The 18,662-nt window shown below is 43.7% G+C and overlaps 1 protein-coding gene across 4 annotated transcripts in view; it reads right to left on the bottom strand.

The window, feature by feature from the left end:
- The window catches only part of LOC137432262 (DENN domain-containing protein 5A), a 101,910-nt gene extending 98,940 nt beyond the window's left edge, over positions 1-2,970 (bottom strand). For all 4 annotated transcript variants that reach the window (XR_013624240.1, XM_068124039.2, XM_068124040.2 and 1 more), the window contains exon 1: positions 2,780-2,970. Coding sequence is in view for 3 of the 4 variants with exons in the window: in XM_068124039.2 (XP_067980140.2) it covers positions 2,780-2,864 (85 nt within the window). In the remaining variant the exon portion in view is untranslated. The remainder of the gene's footprint in view (positions 1-2,779) is intronic.
- Between the last annotated feature and the right edge of the window lie 15,692 nt (positions 2,971-18,662).

The raw sequence follows: 18,662 nt of genomic DNA, 5'->3' as shown, positions 1-18,662 counted from the left end.
AGTTTGGTGAATTTGTACACAACCATCGAGGAGGAGGTAGCGTGACGGACAGACGGGCGGAGACAATTACCAAATCCCTCCAGTTTTTTTTTCTTCAAAACGCGTAGGGATAATGAAAATTTCACCCTTTGCTATGAAGAGTGCAACTACATCTCTCTCTCTCTCTCCCCCTCTGCTGATCTGGGAATGGTTAGATGAACCCATCTATCTAATCCCTTGGTCATCCACTGGAAAAGGTTCATTCTCTTGATCTTCTAGGTCTAACCATCATCGCCTTTTCTGGGTCGAACGCATAGCAAAGCTGTCCAACAAAGCCAGTCTCCGTCCAACTGGACATCCTCCGTTGTACAAAGTCCTACCTTGACACACCTGAACTCCTATCCACTAACGAGGCTTTCTTCCGCAGCTTGATGGAGCATTGCTCTCCCCTCTGGGCTGTCTCCCCTACTTTACATCTTGTTCAGTTTGACGCCATGGAAACCAAGGCTTTCAAGATCATTGAAATCTCTGGTGATGAAGCAGAGTCTATAGGCCTATCACATTCCCATCGCAGACAGGTCGGTGGTCTTTGTCTTCTACCGCCTCCTCTCTGGTCTTGCGCCCCCTGCACTTTACGTGCTTTGCCCTCCTCACCCCCCTCACCCCATCCCTCCAAGTGTCTGCAGGGCACATGGGGTCCACCATCCATTCTCTTCTGGTGAAACTACCGAAATCCAGGATCACTGCTCACCTCCACTCATTTGTTCCTCTTTTTCTCTGTCTGAGGAACCAACTTCCACATTCTCTTCAATCTCATTCTTCCCTCCAGGTCTTCGAACACCTTCTCAGATCATTCCCAATCCAGAACCATGACATCTTCTAGCCCTGTTAACTCCCTCTCCCCCATCTCCCAAATTTTCAATTCTTCCTTCCTGAGAGTGTATCCATCATGTCCGCCCCATGCGTCCTCTCCTACCACTCATTGGTCCCCACATCCTTTATTTGGCCAAGTCTCCCTCTATTTTGTGCTTCATGATCTGATGTTGCACCCCCCCCCCCCCCCCCCATCCATTGTTCCTTTTGTTCTGTTGCCTCCTGATGACCCGTTCAATGTTCTAGCTCCTCTACAAGCCTCGCCTTTGTATACAAAAAACAAGACCAAAAGTCTAACAGCGGCGTAGCCGGGTTTGTAAAATATTATAAACTACAAACACACATGATTAGCTTTTTAAACAGTCGCTAATGCTGTTTATAACATTGAACAAATAAATTTGGAGGAATCCAGACATCCGTGAGGGAAGTTTGACTCGCAGAACTGAGTGAAGATCTACTGTAATCTATATACTCCACAAGGATTGGTTTATTTCATGCTATCAAAAAACCAAGGTGAATTCCTTACTTCCACGGTCGTTAGTACTGAACACCGCTTATCATCGATTCATGAACCATACACCGCTTCACTCCATTAACTTTGTATTCACGACATTGGGATTAAAGCGTTATGGTCATATTTACTATATTATTATTATTACTATTACGAAAACGATACTACTGAAACGATACACTACTGTATGAAGAAACCTGGGCTTAATTTGTCCAAAACAGCCTGAAGGTGAGGCATGAAGCCTAAGGCCTACACGTAACGTTTTGTTGGAAGAGACGTAACGTCTATGCTTTCGATATTTGATGGTCATTTTAACAATCGGTTTGTTTGTGTTTCACACTGAATGAAAAACGTAAAGGTAGAGCATGGCGATCGTGATATATGACAGGTTCGACGATATGTTCGGCCTGAACAAAATTGGAATCAAAATAGTGGTGTGAAGTCAGCCGCCGTAATGACATCAGACGTAATCACATCACCCTGTCATGTGACCAGGTCCTCAGCTCCGATTGGTATACGTTTGAGGGGACGTACCAATGTATACATACATACATACGGACGGACAAACTGTTCTAGACGGCTTTGCCCTATGAAAGGTAAAAACCTTCCTGCTTCCATTTCCAACCCCAACACTGTATGGTGAGGAAAAGTCCCAAAAGCTACCCACACCTCTCCCTCTAATCTCATTCACGCCCCTCTCTCCAATCTTCCTCGTTAACCACCTCCTTTTGTCTCATTTCCCTCCCCTACCCCCATTCCTTTCCTTTCCTTCCCCTCCCTCCCCACAACCACCTCCTCTCCCCCGACCCCAACCTCTCACACCTTCCTCTCTTCCTCCCTCCCCCCATCGCCTAATCCAATCTCCTCTGCATCCTCCAACACCACTTCTTCTCCCTATTTGGTACAGGCTGCTTCAAAAAAATGTTAACACTTATATGGGACAATCGTCTTATATGCACATTATTTAAATGGTAACATTTTTTGAAGCATCCTGTATTGGTATTATTACACCCACCCCACCCCATCCTCCTCATGCCCCTCCTCTCGGATCCAGCCCCCCCCCCCCCCACTTCTCCCCCCACACACTTCCTAACACCTCAGTCATAGTCATAATCCGTGGCGGACATTCAGCGCTCAGTCCGCGTTTAGATTCGTCCCTTGTCCGTCAGAAGTCAGATCCAACGGAACGTGTCAAACTCGAACAAGTTAACGCGCGGGAATTATCACCAAACTCGTGCAAACGCGTCATGGATCGTAACGGTGTGCACCAAGTGGGTCAAAGAACCCCAAGCACTCCATGCACTCGAGGTGCATCCAATGGGGACACACACGGACACACACACGCACAAAGTGGATCGAACAATCCCCTCAGCCTCCCCGACCGCCAAGCGGCTCCAAACTAAACACCGGTCCTACCAGAAAGCTCGTCAGGCTCCAACCCGGTGACCGTATCGAGGCCGCAGGTGACGAAGTAATCCACGAAGCGCCCACCGTTGCTCATCGTGGAAACGGGCGCGTCAGCATCGCTCAAAGAAAGGTCCGGCGTGAAAACGCACCACCGCACCCGCACTCCATGCTGTGCATTACGTCATGGTTCAGCTAGCCACGCCCTCCCTACCCGCCCACTTTAGACTCACCACGCCCCCCCTACCCGCCCACTTTAGACTCACCACGCCCACACAGCCTCTGATACAGTATTGCTTCACCGAGGCAGAGGCTTGTCCGTATGTAATTAATTATCAATGACGCCGACTTTGTCTCACGCCGATGCTCATCGTCATGAAAAGGAAAAATGTGACGTTTATGAATTCTCACATCATCAGCTGTTACTCTCTTTGGAAACAACAATAATAACTATCCACATGATGGTTTGACAAAAACAACGAGGTGTTTCATTTGTGAAAAAAATATAACAAATAACCTCAAATTAATGAGTCACGTGCATATCTTCATTTATAGAGGGAAAAGGTACAGACATTGCCAGGTAAAGCCCAAGGAAAGCCACCTAACCGTAACCCTAACCCTAACCCGAACAACCCTAACCCTAACCCTAACCCGAACAACCCTAACCCTAACCCTAACCCTAACCAAGGCAAGGTCAAAGAGCAAAATCGAGATCAGTATCCCAATATCCCACTGTACAAGGCTCTGAAATTCCCACAACACTTCCTTTGGTTGGAAATTCCTGGTAATTGTACAACAGCCGAGTAACTCCCTAATAGTTATGGAGCAGACACCATTCCTCAAAGCCAATGACACCAATGTCAATGACTAGGGAAATAATATCGCAGAAACAACGTACGACATTCAACAGAAATTAAGTAACGGTAATTACCTGCGCCACCAAAGGTAGATGGAGGTTATGTTTTCATCCCTGTCTGTCTGTCTGTTTGTCTGTCCCTTTGAATGTCCGTTTGTCTGTCCGTTAGTCGGTCGGTTTGTCCATTTGTGAACAAGATATCTCAAAAAGTTGTGGACGGATTCGGACGAAATTTGGCAGAGATGTAACGTATGTGACAAGGACGAAATGATAAGATTTTGGTGAAGATCCGGGTTCGGATCCGGATACTAGGATGTTTAAAGTGATTTTACACCATTGGAAGATCGGGACAAAAACGATACATAGCAGTATATCGCAAAAAGTTGTGAACGCATTTGGACGAAACTTGGTGGAGAGGTTGGGTGTCTGACACATACAAATAGATTCGATTTTGGTGAAGATCTGAATATGGATTCGGATATGAGAGTTATTTAATTTATTAAGTGATTCTTCACCATTGGGAAATAGGGCTACAACCAACATATAGCAGGATATCTCAAAAAGTTGTGGACGGATTTGGACGAAACTTGGTGGAGAGGTTGGGAGTCTGACAAATACAAATAGATTCGATTTTGGTGAAGATCTGAATGTGGATTCAGATATGAGAATTATTTAATTTTTAATGTGATTCTTCACCATTGAGAGATCAGGTGAAAAGCGATAAATAACATGATATTTAAAAAAAAGTTATGCACGCCTTAAGAATAAACATGATGGCCGAGTTAGTTAGGTAACAAGAACAAGCCGATTAGATTTTGGTTTCGAGGTCCGAATCCATATCCGGCCCATCAGTGGGATGCAAAAAACATATAAAGTTTTCACCAGGCGGAGGTATGCTCTCGACTTAGTGTCGTTCTAGTTTAAAACATGTTATTTTAATAGAGGGTCGAGGTTCATGGAAGAACTAGTTGTATTTTACATTTTCACAATGATATCAGGTGTCATGGAGGAGCTTGTTTATACATTATGTAGCACATGCAGGACCGACATTGGTAGATATCAGCATACTTTACCGGATATGGCCATGGGGGATAAAACGGAATAGATTAGGATAGTTATTTATTCATACGAAGTGATAGCATAAGTGTGGTGTTATACGTATTGGAGGGGTCGGCGTGACGTCACAGTCACGTGATTTTGCTTGGACCGCCATATGGCAAAGGCGAAATACGGCATATAGAACATTTGCCAGGTGAGGCATTGGCCAAATATGGAGTCAACCTGCAGGTAATTGGGATTGATTCTTGTCCCTACCAGCACCCGCTGATTTGTGGAGTGACAACCCGAAATGATGGCCCAGAGTGGAGTACCCGGACGTGTGCAATTACCTAGTCAGATCGTGGATATTGCATTGTGTGGACACATTACCCGGACGTGGACATTGCATTGTGGGGCGACAAAGTTACCGGATGTCCAACCCCAAGGATAGGTGATAAAACATGTCGAGCAAGTGATTGATAAACAGAAAGATCTAATCACCCCACCCAGGTGTTTCTATCGAAGCCCCACCTTCTCCATCCTTCCATATTGAGGCTTCCTCATTGTGTACGTGTTTAGAAAGATCTAGTCACCCCGCCCAGGTGTTTCTATCTAAGCCCTGTCACCCCCATCCATACATTATGGGGCCTTCCCTGTCGTTTATCTGTCCTTTAATTCCTGTCCTATTCATGGTATGTCCTCCAATCAGTAGCCAAATAGCATTATCCACGGTTTGATTGCGGGGTTAATGTTCGGCTGATAGACGAGACAATAACATGGCCGTATAAGGAGATCTGTCCTGCTGGGCTGTCCAATGAGCACACTCCACTGGTGCTTCAACGGGCCAGTGGGGATTATAAAAGCAATGGCGTCGGCAACTGCCTTCCATGCAGTCTTCAAGGGCTGTGTTGGAGTAGTTGGCTTTTGCATTTGTGTCTGCGGTGCCTGCTGCTAGCCTTTAACCCCTCAACGTTTGGCTACTGCTGTGTGCACTGCCGCTGGTCTTTTAGAGAGAGGTCGCCGGAATAAGCCGAGACCCACACTGAAGCGCTGCGCACCCAGACTGGACCCCTAACGACTGACCGGGATGAGGACTGTTTCACATCGCGTGCATGAGCAGCATGATCTCGTTCATGGTCTTGTAAAACCCTTGATTAGAGTAAAACATGTGTGGTCATTGGGAACCATATCGATATCGCTTAGGAAAGTGCGTTACCTCATTAGAAGGGCAGATTGGGTCTGCCATTGGGACTTCAAAGCCGACTTGCCACATGGGACTTTTCTCTTTGCCGCATGGGACTTCCCTCTTTGCCACATGGGACTTGCCTCTTTGCCACGTGGGACTTTCCTCTTTGCCACACCAGACTTATCTCTTTGCCAAGTGGGACTTGCCTCTTTGCCACGTGGGACTTCCCTCTTTGCCACGTGGGACTTCCCTCTTGGCCACATGGGACTTTCCTCTTTGCCACACCAGACTTATCTCTTTGCCAAGTGGGACTTGCCTCTTTGCCACGTGGGACTTCCCTCTTTGCCACGTGGGACTTCCCTCTTGGCCACATGGGACTTGCCTCTTTGCCACGTGGGACTTGCCTCTTTGCCACGTCGGACTTTCCTCTTTTTCACGTGGAACTTGCCTCTTTGCCATGTGGGACTTGCCTCTTTTTCACGTGGAACTTGCCTCTTTGCCATGTGGGACTTGCCTCTTTGCCACGCAGGACTTGCCTCTTTGCCACGCGGAACTTTCCTCTTTGCCACGCGGGACTTGCCTCTTTGCCACGTGGGACTTGCCTCTTTGCCACGTGGGACTTTCCTCTTTGCCACGCGGGACTTGCCTCTTTGCCACATGGGACTTGCCTCTTTGCCACGTGGGACTTGCCTCTTTGCCACGTGGGACTTTCCTCTTTGCCACGCGGGACTTTCCTCTTTGCCAAGTGGGACTTGCCTCTTTGCCAAGTGGGACCTGCCTCCTTGCCACTCGGGACTTTCCTCTTTGCCACGCGAGACTTTCCTCTTTGCCAAGTGGGACTTGCCTCTTTGCCACATGGGACTTGCCTCTTTGCCACGTGGGACTTGCCTCTTTGCCACGCAGGACTTTCCTCTTTACCACGCGGGACTTTCCTCTTTGCCTAGTGGGACTTGCCTCTTTGCCACATGGGACTTGCCTCTTTCCCACGTGGGACTTGCCTCTTTGCCACGTGGGACTTTCCTCTTTTCCACGTGGAACTTGCCTCTTTGCCAAGTGGGATTTGCCTCTTTGCCATGCGGGACTTGCCTCTTTGCCACGCGGGACTTGCCTCTTTGCCATGCGGCTCTTGCCTCTTTGCCAAGTGGGACTTGCCTCTTTGCCAAGTGGGACCTGCCTCCTTGCCACTCGGGACTTTCCTCTTTGCCACGCGGGACTTTCCTCTTTGCCAAGTGGGACTTGCCTCTTTGCCAAGTGGGACCTGCCTCCTTGCCACTCGGGACTTTCCTCTTTGCCACGCGGGACTTTCCTCTTTGCCAAGTGGGACTTGCCTCTTTGCCACATGGGACTTGCCTCTTTGCCACGTGGGACTTGCCTCTTTGCCACGCAGGACTTTCTTCTTTACCACGCGGGACTTTCCTCTTTGCCACGCAGGACTTTCCTCTTTACCACGCGGGACTTTCCTCTTTGCCTAGTGGGACTTGCCTCTTTGCCACATGGGACTTGCCTCTTTGCCACGTGGGACTTGCCTCTTTGCCACGTGGGACTTTCCTCTTTTCCACGTGGAACTTGCCTCTTTGCCAAGTGGGATTTGCCTCTTTGCCATGCGGGACTTGCCTCTTTGCCACGCGGGACTTGCCTCTTTGCCACGCGGCTCTTGCCTCTTTGCCAAGTGGGACTTGCCTCTTTGCCAAGTGGGACCTGCCTCGTTGCCACTCGGGACTTTCCTCTTTGCCACGCGGGACTTTCCTCTTTGCCAAGTGGGACTTGCCTCTTTGCCAAGTGGGACCTGCCTCCTTGCCACTCGGGACTTTCCTCTTTGCCACGCGGGACTTTCCTCTTTGCCAAGTGGGACTTGCCTCTTTGCCACATGGGACTTGCCTCTTTGCGACGTGGGACTTGCCTCTTTGCCACGCAGGACTTTCTTCTTTACCACGCGGGACTTTCCTCTTTGCCAAGTGGGACTTGCCTCTTTGCCACATGGGACTCGCCTCTTTGCCACGTGGGACTTGCCTCTTTGCCACGTGGGACTTTCCTCTTTGCCAAGTGGGATTTGCCTCTTTGCCAAGTGGGATTTGCCTCTTTGCCACGCGGGACTTGCCTCTTTGCCACGCGGGACTTGCCTCTTTGCCACGCGGGACTTGCCTCTTTGCCACGCGGGACTTGCCTCTTTGCCACGCGGCTCTTGCCTCTTTGCCATCAGGAAATGCTGTTTATAGTCGAAAACTACTTCTGAACTTCTTAACAATAAATGATGGGAGGTATTCAATGGATACGCACACATTTTCAGGGTACACAAAAAAATCACCATTTTCTCCAAATCATCCAATTTATGTTGCAACTCTACAAAGGTGCTGTGGGAATAAAGTGGGAGACGGCCGTCCTCTGTGGTGGTTGTGCCGGTGCCATACTCACAACTGACTGCAATGGACCAGGTGTGCCATTGTTGCCTTTCGGAACAGGATCAAACACTTTGTCGTATGTTAGAAGTGGGGTGTGGAATTTTTCCTTAATGTCGACGGGAGAGGTATTGCCTGGGTCGAGGCGAACAGGTCCAAAGAATTTGGGCTGATCTCCTCCTGAAATATTGTGTGAGTCATTATTTAAAGAGCTGGCTGGATGACAAACCTTATCGGGCACGCTCAGCTGCCCTAGTGGACTTCGTTGCCAGGGGTTTCTGCGCATGTGCGTCGAGCATTCTGGGGCGGATTATGTCATTTCAAAAGTCGCTTATTGTATCACATGTGATTAACCAAGATCATATGCACTGGATCACTTAACGACCATTCATATCGCCAGAATCAATTTAATATTCGGAACACCATTCCTTCCACACAGGCTAACACCCCCTTAAGTGAGGATGCAGCAGCATCATTTTACCTGTAGTATGTAATATGCAAATATGGTGCATCTCTGGTTTCCGGAACCGGAAGTGACGAGTGGATGAGTGACGAGTGGATGAGTGGACTGCGTTGGTTACCTGACAGGAGCAATACCTTGTCAGAGGATCATGGGGACTCACTCCTATTGAGAGGAGTGGTCCAATATTGTATGACCATGCATTGTGGCCCTTCGGGGTCAGGATGCATGTGTTTGAATGACCATGTGCTTCAGCCATGGGGTTGAGGCGCATGTGTAATGTTATTGGGACAGCCTTGTTGACGTTGTGCCTTGACCATGGGGTCAAGGTGCACGTCCAAGGCTGTTCAAATGTTTGGTTTTTTACCTTTTTTCATCGTAAAAAAGGCAGGCCTTCGTGCGGGCCCTAAAAGCAGAGTGGATGAGCGGGAGTTCATGATGCGGTGAATAAATAGATTGACAGATTCCGAATGTCTCGGACGTCTCTTCCTTGTGTGCTAAAAGGACACCATTCAGTGTTCTAGTTTGTCACAATGTAGTTCTGATGCCTCTTTTCCTGTACCTGATCCAATCAGCAGATCACTTGCTGACCATTCTGAGGGTATTGCTCCTACTCGGTGCCATCACGGAATGTAGTCCCTGTACCACTCAATGTGCTCCACACAATGCCATAATGTAGGAGATGGGGAGTCGAGGGGGGGAAGGGCAGGGGGGCCGGTGCACCCCCACCTTCAAAAGTAGGGAGGCCAAATACCATGTTGGCCCCCACTTCAATTGCCCATGTATGTAAACATGTCTCTTAGAAAAAGTGGAAGAAAGAAGAATTTATCGCAACCCCATTTACGATTAAGAAACAATTAAATTTCATACAACGAACAATCCGAAAATGCAAAAGAGATAAAGAAAAACGAAACACAAGTGAAAGCCTGAGGTGATGTTTTGCTCCGAACAAAGGTAAGGGTCCAAACAAACATCAGGTTCTCTTTAATTCATGGCGGATCGATCACCATTTAAGATATTGTACACAACTCCTTTCCTATTCCATCCCCAGGTGCTGCATGACGTCATCCCGGCGATGACGCCCACTGAAAGGGAGTACTCAGTTTTCACTCCGGTCTCTTGTTTGTTTTCTTTTTACTTTCAAAAATCGAAGGTTGGTCTTGTGCGTTATTCTGTCTGTTTGCCTGTCTGTCTGTATGTCAGTCGCCTGCAGATCTCAATTTTCTGCCGATCTTCACGAAACTTCACCAAATGGTACAGTTGGTTATAAGCGAGAAGTGTATTGTTTTTGGGTTCAAAATGTCAATAGATCAACAAGGGCCAAAGGTCACCAACTTTGTAAAGTTTCAAAAATCCTCAATTTTCATCCGATTAACTTGAAATTTGAAGAAGATTTGCATATCTGATCAGTAAATTCAACCATCAAGTATTCTGAGGTCAACATAGGCCAAAAGGTCAACAGAGGCCAAATTCCTAAAATCCTCAATTTTCATCTGATTGACTTGAAATTTTAAGAGGATTTGCATACCAGGTCACTTAATGCAACCACCAATTATTTTTGAGGTCATCATAGGCCAACAACTTATTTTCGGAATTTCACAAGTATCGTGCTATGCACGACATATTTATTGTTTTCTTGTTTTGTTTGTTTGTTTGTCTGGGCGATATCTTAGCCATCCTTTGAACTAGAAAGCTGATATTTGGGCACAATAGTGAGCACATGCTTTAGCTATAAAGGATATTTTTGTTTTATTGATTAATCAATTAATTGATTTGTTATTTATTGATTAATCAATTAATGAATTAGTTATTGTTTTGATTATGACTTATTTCATTAATTTTCAAAAAGTTACAGCTTCAGATGAAACTGGTGGATGAGGTATGCTATTAGCCAATTGATTAAGAAATTATTTTATGATCACTATTTATTGATTTTAATTACGCAATTAATAACTCAATTATTGTACAGCTCTCACTCCCAATATAGTCTCCATGTGCTGCACGGCGGTATCGCTGGGTGCCGGTGGCGTCCCAGCAATGCCGCGCTGGAGGATGTTGTTTATTTGTCATGGGGGTGGTGAACTTTGAATGTATCTGCACTTGTTGTTATTACCTTTTTACAGCGTAGCCCATAGGGCAAAGCCGTCTAGAAGAGTGTTTTTCCGTCCGTATGTATGTCCCGTCAAACGTATACCAATCACAGCTGAGAATCTGGTCACATGACAGGATGATGTGATTACATATGATGTCATTACAGCGGTACGGCGGCTGACTCTTCACACACCGCCATTTTGATACCAATTTTGTTCAGGCCGGGCATATCGTCGAACCTGTCATATATCACAATCGCCATGCTCTACCTTTACGTTTTTCATTCAGTGTGAAACACAAACAAACTGATTGTTAAAATGACCATCAAATATCGAAAGCATTGACGTTATGTCTCTTCCAACAAAACGGTATGTGTAGGCCTTAGGCTTCATGCCTCACCTTTGGACCGCTTCAGACAAATTAAGCCCAGGTTTCTTAATACATTAGTGTAGAGTTTGAGTAGTATCGTTTTCGTAATAGTAATAATAATATAGTAAATTTCACCATAACACTTTAATCCCAATGTCATGAATACAAATTAATGGATTGAAGCGGTGCATGGTTCATGAATCAATGATAAGCGGTGTTCGGTACTAACAACCATGGAAGTAAGGAATTCGGCTCGGATTTTTGATGGCATGTTATTAACCCAACCATGGTGAGGTATATAGATAACAGTAGATCTTCCCTCAGTTCTGTAAGTAAAACTTACCTCACGGATGTTGGGATTCCTCCAACTTTCTTTTTTTAATGTTATAAGCAGCATTAGCGACTGTTTAAAAATATAATCATGTGTGTTTTTGGTTCATAATATTTTACAAGCCCGGCTACGCCGCTGTTAGACTTTCGGTCTTGTATGACCCAAGCGGGATACACCCGCTTATGATATTATGCGGGAGACGGGATATTGATAAGCAGGATTGGAAAAATGCCATGATAGGCTATCTTAACAAGGGTATACACCTTAACATGGATGTCGCCCAAGGAGGAAAACCCCCTTGGGTGGGGGCAAATGAATTCGCTACACCCTCCATCATATGTGAACCTTAATTCTCCTGTCAAATTTGGTTGAGATTGGATAAGTAACGACTGAATGTATTGTGGTCAGACAGACACCAAATTGCGTAGTATTTTAGTATGATGATGACCAGGCACATGACCATGAGAGCCTGCACGGGCCCCGAGGCAAACAACCTCGGGGCCTCCACCGCTTCTCTCTTTTATAACTTTTAAAGGAACTTTCTTTAATGAAAAACAAAAACGTTTTAAACAAATCGTCACATTTATTTAGCAGTATGATTGAGAATAAAGGAGATAATGGGACATTTGGACCGATCGAGTCAATTCGCACTCTCGACTGTTGACCCGCTATTTCTCCATAACATTGGCAAAAAAATACGTGAGAAGATTGTTAATAATTTTTTTGGACAAAGAGAATACAAACCCATTTCTTTGTAACACACATTTGTAGTTAATAACCATTTTCTGTAAAGTTTGAAATTGTACCATTAACAGCGGTAAATGTTTTGTTTCCGGCAAGAAAGCCGCGGCAAGGAAGACAAAATCAGCTTTTGGGTTTAAATGTAACGATGAGGATGAGCCGATGAGGGGTTTCACTGTACTGTTTAAAAACAAGACCGAAAGTCTAACAGCGGCGTAGCCGGGCTTGTAAAATATTATAAACCACAAACACACGTGATTAGCTTTTTAAACAGTCGCTAATGCTGCTCATTACATAAAACAAAGAAATTTGGAGGAATCCAAACAACCGTGAGGTAAGTTTGACTTACAGAACTGCGTGAAGATCTACTGTAATCTAGATTATACCCCACAAGTTTTGGGTACGTACCGTTTTGTTGGAAGAGACGTAACGCCGATGCGTTCGATATTTGATGGCCTTTTTAACAATCGGTTTGTTTGTGTTTCACACTGAATGAAAAGCGTAAAGGTAGCGCATGGCGATTGTGATATATGACAGGTTCGACGATATGATCGGCATGAACGGCATATAAATCAAAATGGCGGTGTGTGGAGAGTCAGCCGCCGTACCGCCGTAATGACATCAGACGTAATCACATCACCCTGTCATGTGACCAAAACCTCAGCTCTGATTGGTATACGTTTGAAGGGACATACATCCATCCATACATACATACATACAGATGGACAAACACTGTTCTAGACGGCTTTGCCCTATGGGCTACGCCGTAAAAATACAGGAGAAGCTCGGGCCCCTCAACGGACCCCGGGCCCTGGGGCAGCGACCCCCCTGATTCCCCCACTCGACGCCCCTGATGATCACTGTAGATGCCCCATTGCCATTAACAGCTGCAAACCTACTCCCTTTTTTTTTACTCACCAACGCTTCTCCCATTCCTGTATTCCTGTCCTCAAAGCCTCGTCCACTTCCACTTATTCTCCTCTACCACCGCCTTATTTACACCTTCACATACTTCCACTCAACCCAATCAACCACTCCCCACAACCCCTTATCCATTTGCACTTATAATCCCTTCTCTCACTACCTTTTATACCCCCTAAACACCAGAGTCACACCTAATTCTGTTCAGCGTGCAGGAGAGGAGTTAGATCTAGTACCGATAAGCTACAACCTTTGCTTTATGACCCTTAATCCCCTTGACAGGTTTGGTTGAAATTGGATAAATAACGACCGAATGCTTCGGCTGCAGACAGACAGACTGACAGACAGACCGGCACCAAATTGCATATTTTAGTGTAATTACCTCGGCCACCAAAGGTGAATGGAGGTTATGTTTTCACCCCTGTCTGTTTGTTACTTGCCGGAAAAGATTCCGGCAAATATGTTGGTTGGTTGGTTTGTCTGTCTGTTTGTTACTTGCCCAAAAAGATTCCGGCAAGTATGTTTATTGGTTGGTTTGTCTGTCTGTCTGTTTGTTACTTGCCGGAAAAATTTTCCGGCAAGTATGTTGATCTGTTCGTTTGTTTGTCTGTCTGTCTGTTTGTCTGTCTGTTTGTCTGTCTGTTTGTCTGTTTGCAGCACTGCGTCTACACCGTTGCACGGAGAATCGCCAAACTTTGCACATATAATGGTCTTGCCCTCTAATATACTGTGCCTCAATGATGACGTCATCAGTGACGTGGTTCGGCCGCCATCTTGGAAAAACCGAATAAATTTGCACCTCTATATCTCCGAAAGTACTGAACAGAAAAAATTGAGACATGGCTCATTGTAAAGAACTCTCCATGGGGAATAAAATATGTTAATGATGACGTCATATGTCACGTGGTCGGCCGCCATCTTGGAAAAATGGCAAAAATTTGCACCACTATATCTCCAAAAGTGCTGAACAGAAAAAATTGAGACATGGCTCATTGTAAAGAACTCTCCATGGGGAATAAAATATGTAAATGATGACGTCATCAGTCACGTGGTTCGGTCGCCATCTTGGAAAAACGGCAAATCGTTGCGCCACTATATCTCCAAAAGTGCTGAACAGAAAAAATTGAGACATGGCTCATTGGAAAGAACTCTCCATGGGGAATAAAATATGTTAATGATGACGTCATATGTCACGTGGTCGGCCGCCATCTTGGAAAAACGGCAAAACTTTGCACCACTATATCTCCAAAAGTGCTGAACAGAATAATTGAGACATGGCTCATTGTAAAGAACTCTCCATGGGGAATAAAATATGTTAATGATGACGTCATCAGTCACGTGGTCGGCCGCCATCTTGGAAAAACGGCAAAACTTTGCTCCACAAAATCTCCAAAAGTGCTGAACAGAAAAAATTGAGACATGGCTCATTGTAAAGAACTCTCCATGGGGAATAAAATATGTTAATGATGACGCCATCGGTCACGTGGTTCGGCCGCCATCTTGGAAAAATGGGAAAACTTTGCACCACTATATCTCCAAAAGTGCAGAATGGAAAAAATTGAGACATGGCTCATTGTAAAGAACTCTCAATGGGGAATAAAATATGTTAATGATGACGTCATATGTCACGTGGTTCGGCCGCCATCTTGGAAAAACCGAAAAATTGTGCACCTCCATATCTCTGAAAGTGCTGAATAGAAAAAATTGAGATATGGCTCATTGTAAAGAACTCTCCATGGGGAATAAAATATGTTAATGATGACATCATAGGTCACGTGGTTCGGCTGCCATCTTGGAAAAACCGAAAAACGTAGCACCTCCATATCTCCAAAAGTGCTGAATAGAAAAAGTTGAGACATGGCTCTTTGTGAAGAACTCTCCATGGGGAATAATATATGTTAATGATGACGTCATCTATCACGTGGTTCGGACGCCATATTTGTCTTAAATGGCCGATAAAAGAGTACATTCCGGCAAGTCCTCGGTCTCTGACCGATTTTTCATCTGTTTGTCTGTCTGTTTGTGCGCAGTACTACGTCTACACCGTTGCACATAGAATCGCCAAACTTTACACACACATTTGTCTTGCCCTGGAATAGACTGGGCCCAATTTTTAACTCTCTTGGCCCAAGGCCTCCATTATGACATCATAATTCGACAATTCGACAAGTACAAAACTTTATCCGATTAAGATGCAATTTCTTGAGCGCCATGTTGGCATAAACTGGTGGAAAAAATGATGACGTCATCGGTAACGTGGTTTGGCCGCCATCCTGGAAAAACCGAAAAACTTTGCACCTCTATATCTCCGAAAGTGCTGAATAGAAAAAATGGAGACATGGCTCATTGTAAAGAACTCTCCATGGGGAATTAAAATATGTTAATGATGATGTCATAGGTGCCTCAGTTATGATGTCATAATTTGACAAGTACAAAACTTCATCTGACCAAGATGAAATTTCTTGAGCATAATCTGGTTGCCCTAGAATAGACTGTGCCCAATTTTTAACTCTCTAGGGCCCTAGGCCCAAGGCCTCCATTATGACGTTATAATTTGACAAGTATAAAACTTCATCCAATCAAGATGCAATTTCTTGAGCGCCATATTGGCATAAACTGGTGGAGAAAAGAAAATGATGACGTCGTCGGTCACGTGGTTCGGCCGCCATCTTGGAAAAACCGAAAAACTTTGCACCTCTATATCTCCGAAAGTGCTGAATAGACAAAATTGAGACATGGCTCATTGTAAAGAACTCTCCATGGGGAATAAAATATGGTCATGATGATGTCATAAGTGACTACATTATGATGTCATAATTCGACAAGTACAAAACTTCATCCGATCAAGATGAAATTTCTTGAGCATAATCTAGGAATAAATTAGTTTAGAAAACAAATAATGATGACGCCATTGCTCACATGGTTCGGCCGCCATATTTGTCCAAAATGGCCGATAAAAAAGTACATTCCAGCAAGTCCTCGGTCTCTGACCGATTTTTACCTTCGCAAAAGCGGAAGGTTATGTTTTGATCGCTGTGTATTTATTTGTATGTCTGTGTGTGTGTGTGTGTGTATGTTATTCGCATAACTCAAAAAGTATTCAACCGAATTGCATGAAATTTGGTGGGATGATTGGTTATTATACGGGACACATTTGATTAGATTTTGGGAGCAATCGGGTCAAAGGTCAAGGTCAAGGTCACGAAAAGGTCAAAATCGTATTTTTACCATAGCGCGGTCAATTTTTATCCAATTGGCATGCAACTAATGCCAAAATGTTCAGAATTCAATGCCCGATCTTGTGATATACGACATGACCCAGTGAAGACATTACCCTTGTTAGCGGTTGGGGGTCAAAGGTCAGGGGGGTCACGACCTTGCAAAATGTGCGTTTTTTGTCATAACTCGGTCAATTCTTATCCGATTTGCATGAAATCAGCACCAAACTGTTCACTGTTCTGTTCCCTACACTCCCATGCCAAGTACAGAACAGTAGCTGCGGCGAAGGTATGCGCTCTACCGAGTGCCCGTTCTAGTTCATCTGTTTGTCTGTCTGTTTGTTTGTGAATAAAATATGTCAAAACGTTGTGGACAGATTTGGACGAAATTTGGTCGAGATGTAGTGTATGTCACAAGGACGAAATGATTAGATTTTGGTGAAGATCCGGATTCGCATTAAATCTACTAGAATTTTAAAGTGCTTCTTCACCATTGGAAGATCGGGCCAAAAACGATACCTAGCAGGATATCTCAAAAAGTTGTGGTCGGATTTGGACGAAACTTGGTGGACCGGTTGGGTGTCTTACAAGGCCAAATAGATTCGATTTTGGTGAAGATCTGAATATGCATTCGGATATGAGAATTATTTAATTTTTAAGTGATTCTTCATGATTGGGAGATAGGGCCACAAACTATACATTGTGGGATATCTCAAAAAGTTATGGATGGATTTGGATGAAACTTGTAGGACAGGTTGTGTGTGTGACAAGGAAGAATCGATTCGATTTTGGTAAAGATCTGAATATGGATTCGGATATGAGAATTATTTAATTTTTTAAGTGATTCTTCACCATTGAGTGATATGGCCAACCAGGTGGAGGTATGGATGCTCTCTACTGAGTGCCGTTCTAGTGATGATGTGTAATACCCACTCCCACCAGAAGCGGTGCTATACGATACTCATTTACATGGAGAATTGGCGTTGCCACTGATGCTGAAATAAATGGGACTATGTATGTTTTTTGACCAACCTAAAATCTTCACCCCAAATTTGGTGGTTGTACCTCTCTTAAAACAACCAAGTTTCATCTCATTATGTCCAGCGGTTTAGGAGTGCACACAAGTTGGCTAGCGTTGTGTATACAGTCCTGTATTAAGACATATGTGACCTTGAGGTTGTCGTCTAGTCTACATATTACGTAGCAAGGGTTTGTAGTTACATATTAATTTAAAAAATACAAAATACAATAAATACAATAAAAAAATACAATAAAAAAAATACAATTTAGATTTTGAAATTGGGGGAGGGTAGGTACTGTCCACGAAAGAGGGGGTGAGTTGAATAACAAAATGTAAATATGTATAATAAATCTGTGTGTAAATCTGTACGTGTATGTATGTATGTATGTAAATATGTATGTAGAATAAATATGTATGTAAATCTGTATGTGTATGTATGTATGTAAATATGTAAATCTGTATGTGTATGTATGTATTATGTAAATATGTAAATATGTATGTATAATAAATATGTATGTAAATCTCTATGTGCATGTATGTATGTATGTATGTAAATATGTAAATATGTATGTATAAAAAATATGTATGTAAATCTCTATGTGCATGTATGTATGTATGTATGTAAATATGTAAATATGTATGTATAAAAAATATGTATGTAAATCTCCATGTGTATGTATGTATGTAAATATGTAAATATGTATGTATAATAAATATGTATGTAAATCTCTATGTGTATGTATGTATGTATGTATGTATGTAAATATGTATGTATAATAAATATGTATGTAAATCTGTATGTGTATGTATGTATGTAAATATGTAAATCTGTATGTGTATGTATGTATTATGTAAATATGTAAATATGTATGTATAATAAATATGTATGTAAATCTCTATGTGCATGTATGTATGTATGTATGTATGTATGTAAATATGTATGTATAATAAATATGTATGTAAATCTCTATGTGTATGTATGTATGTATGTAAATATGTAAATATGTATGTATAATAAATATGTATGTAAATCTCTATGTGTATGTATGTATGTATGTAAATATGTAAATATGTATGTATAATAAATATGTATGTAAATCTCTATGTGTATGTATGTATGTAAATATGTAAATATGTATGTATAATAAATATGTATGTAATATGTAAATATGTAATGTAATATGTAGATAGGTCCTCTCATCTGCATCACATCGGAAGAGGTCGGGGAGGGCTCAGGCCTACCTTTTTTTTTTTTTTTTTCTCTGTC

Source organism: Myxine glutinosa, chromosome 8 (genome assembly GCF_964187855.1).
Source record: "Myxine glutinosa chromosome 8, kmMyxGlut1.1, whole genome shotgun sequence".
In the NCBI taxonomy this organism is placed as follows: domain Eukaryota; kingdom Metazoa; phylum Chordata; class Myxini; order Myxiniformes; family Myxinidae; genus Myxine; species Myxine glutinosa.
Note: the sequence above shows the minus strand (reverse complement) of the source record. Positions and strands in the feature narration are given on the sequence as shown.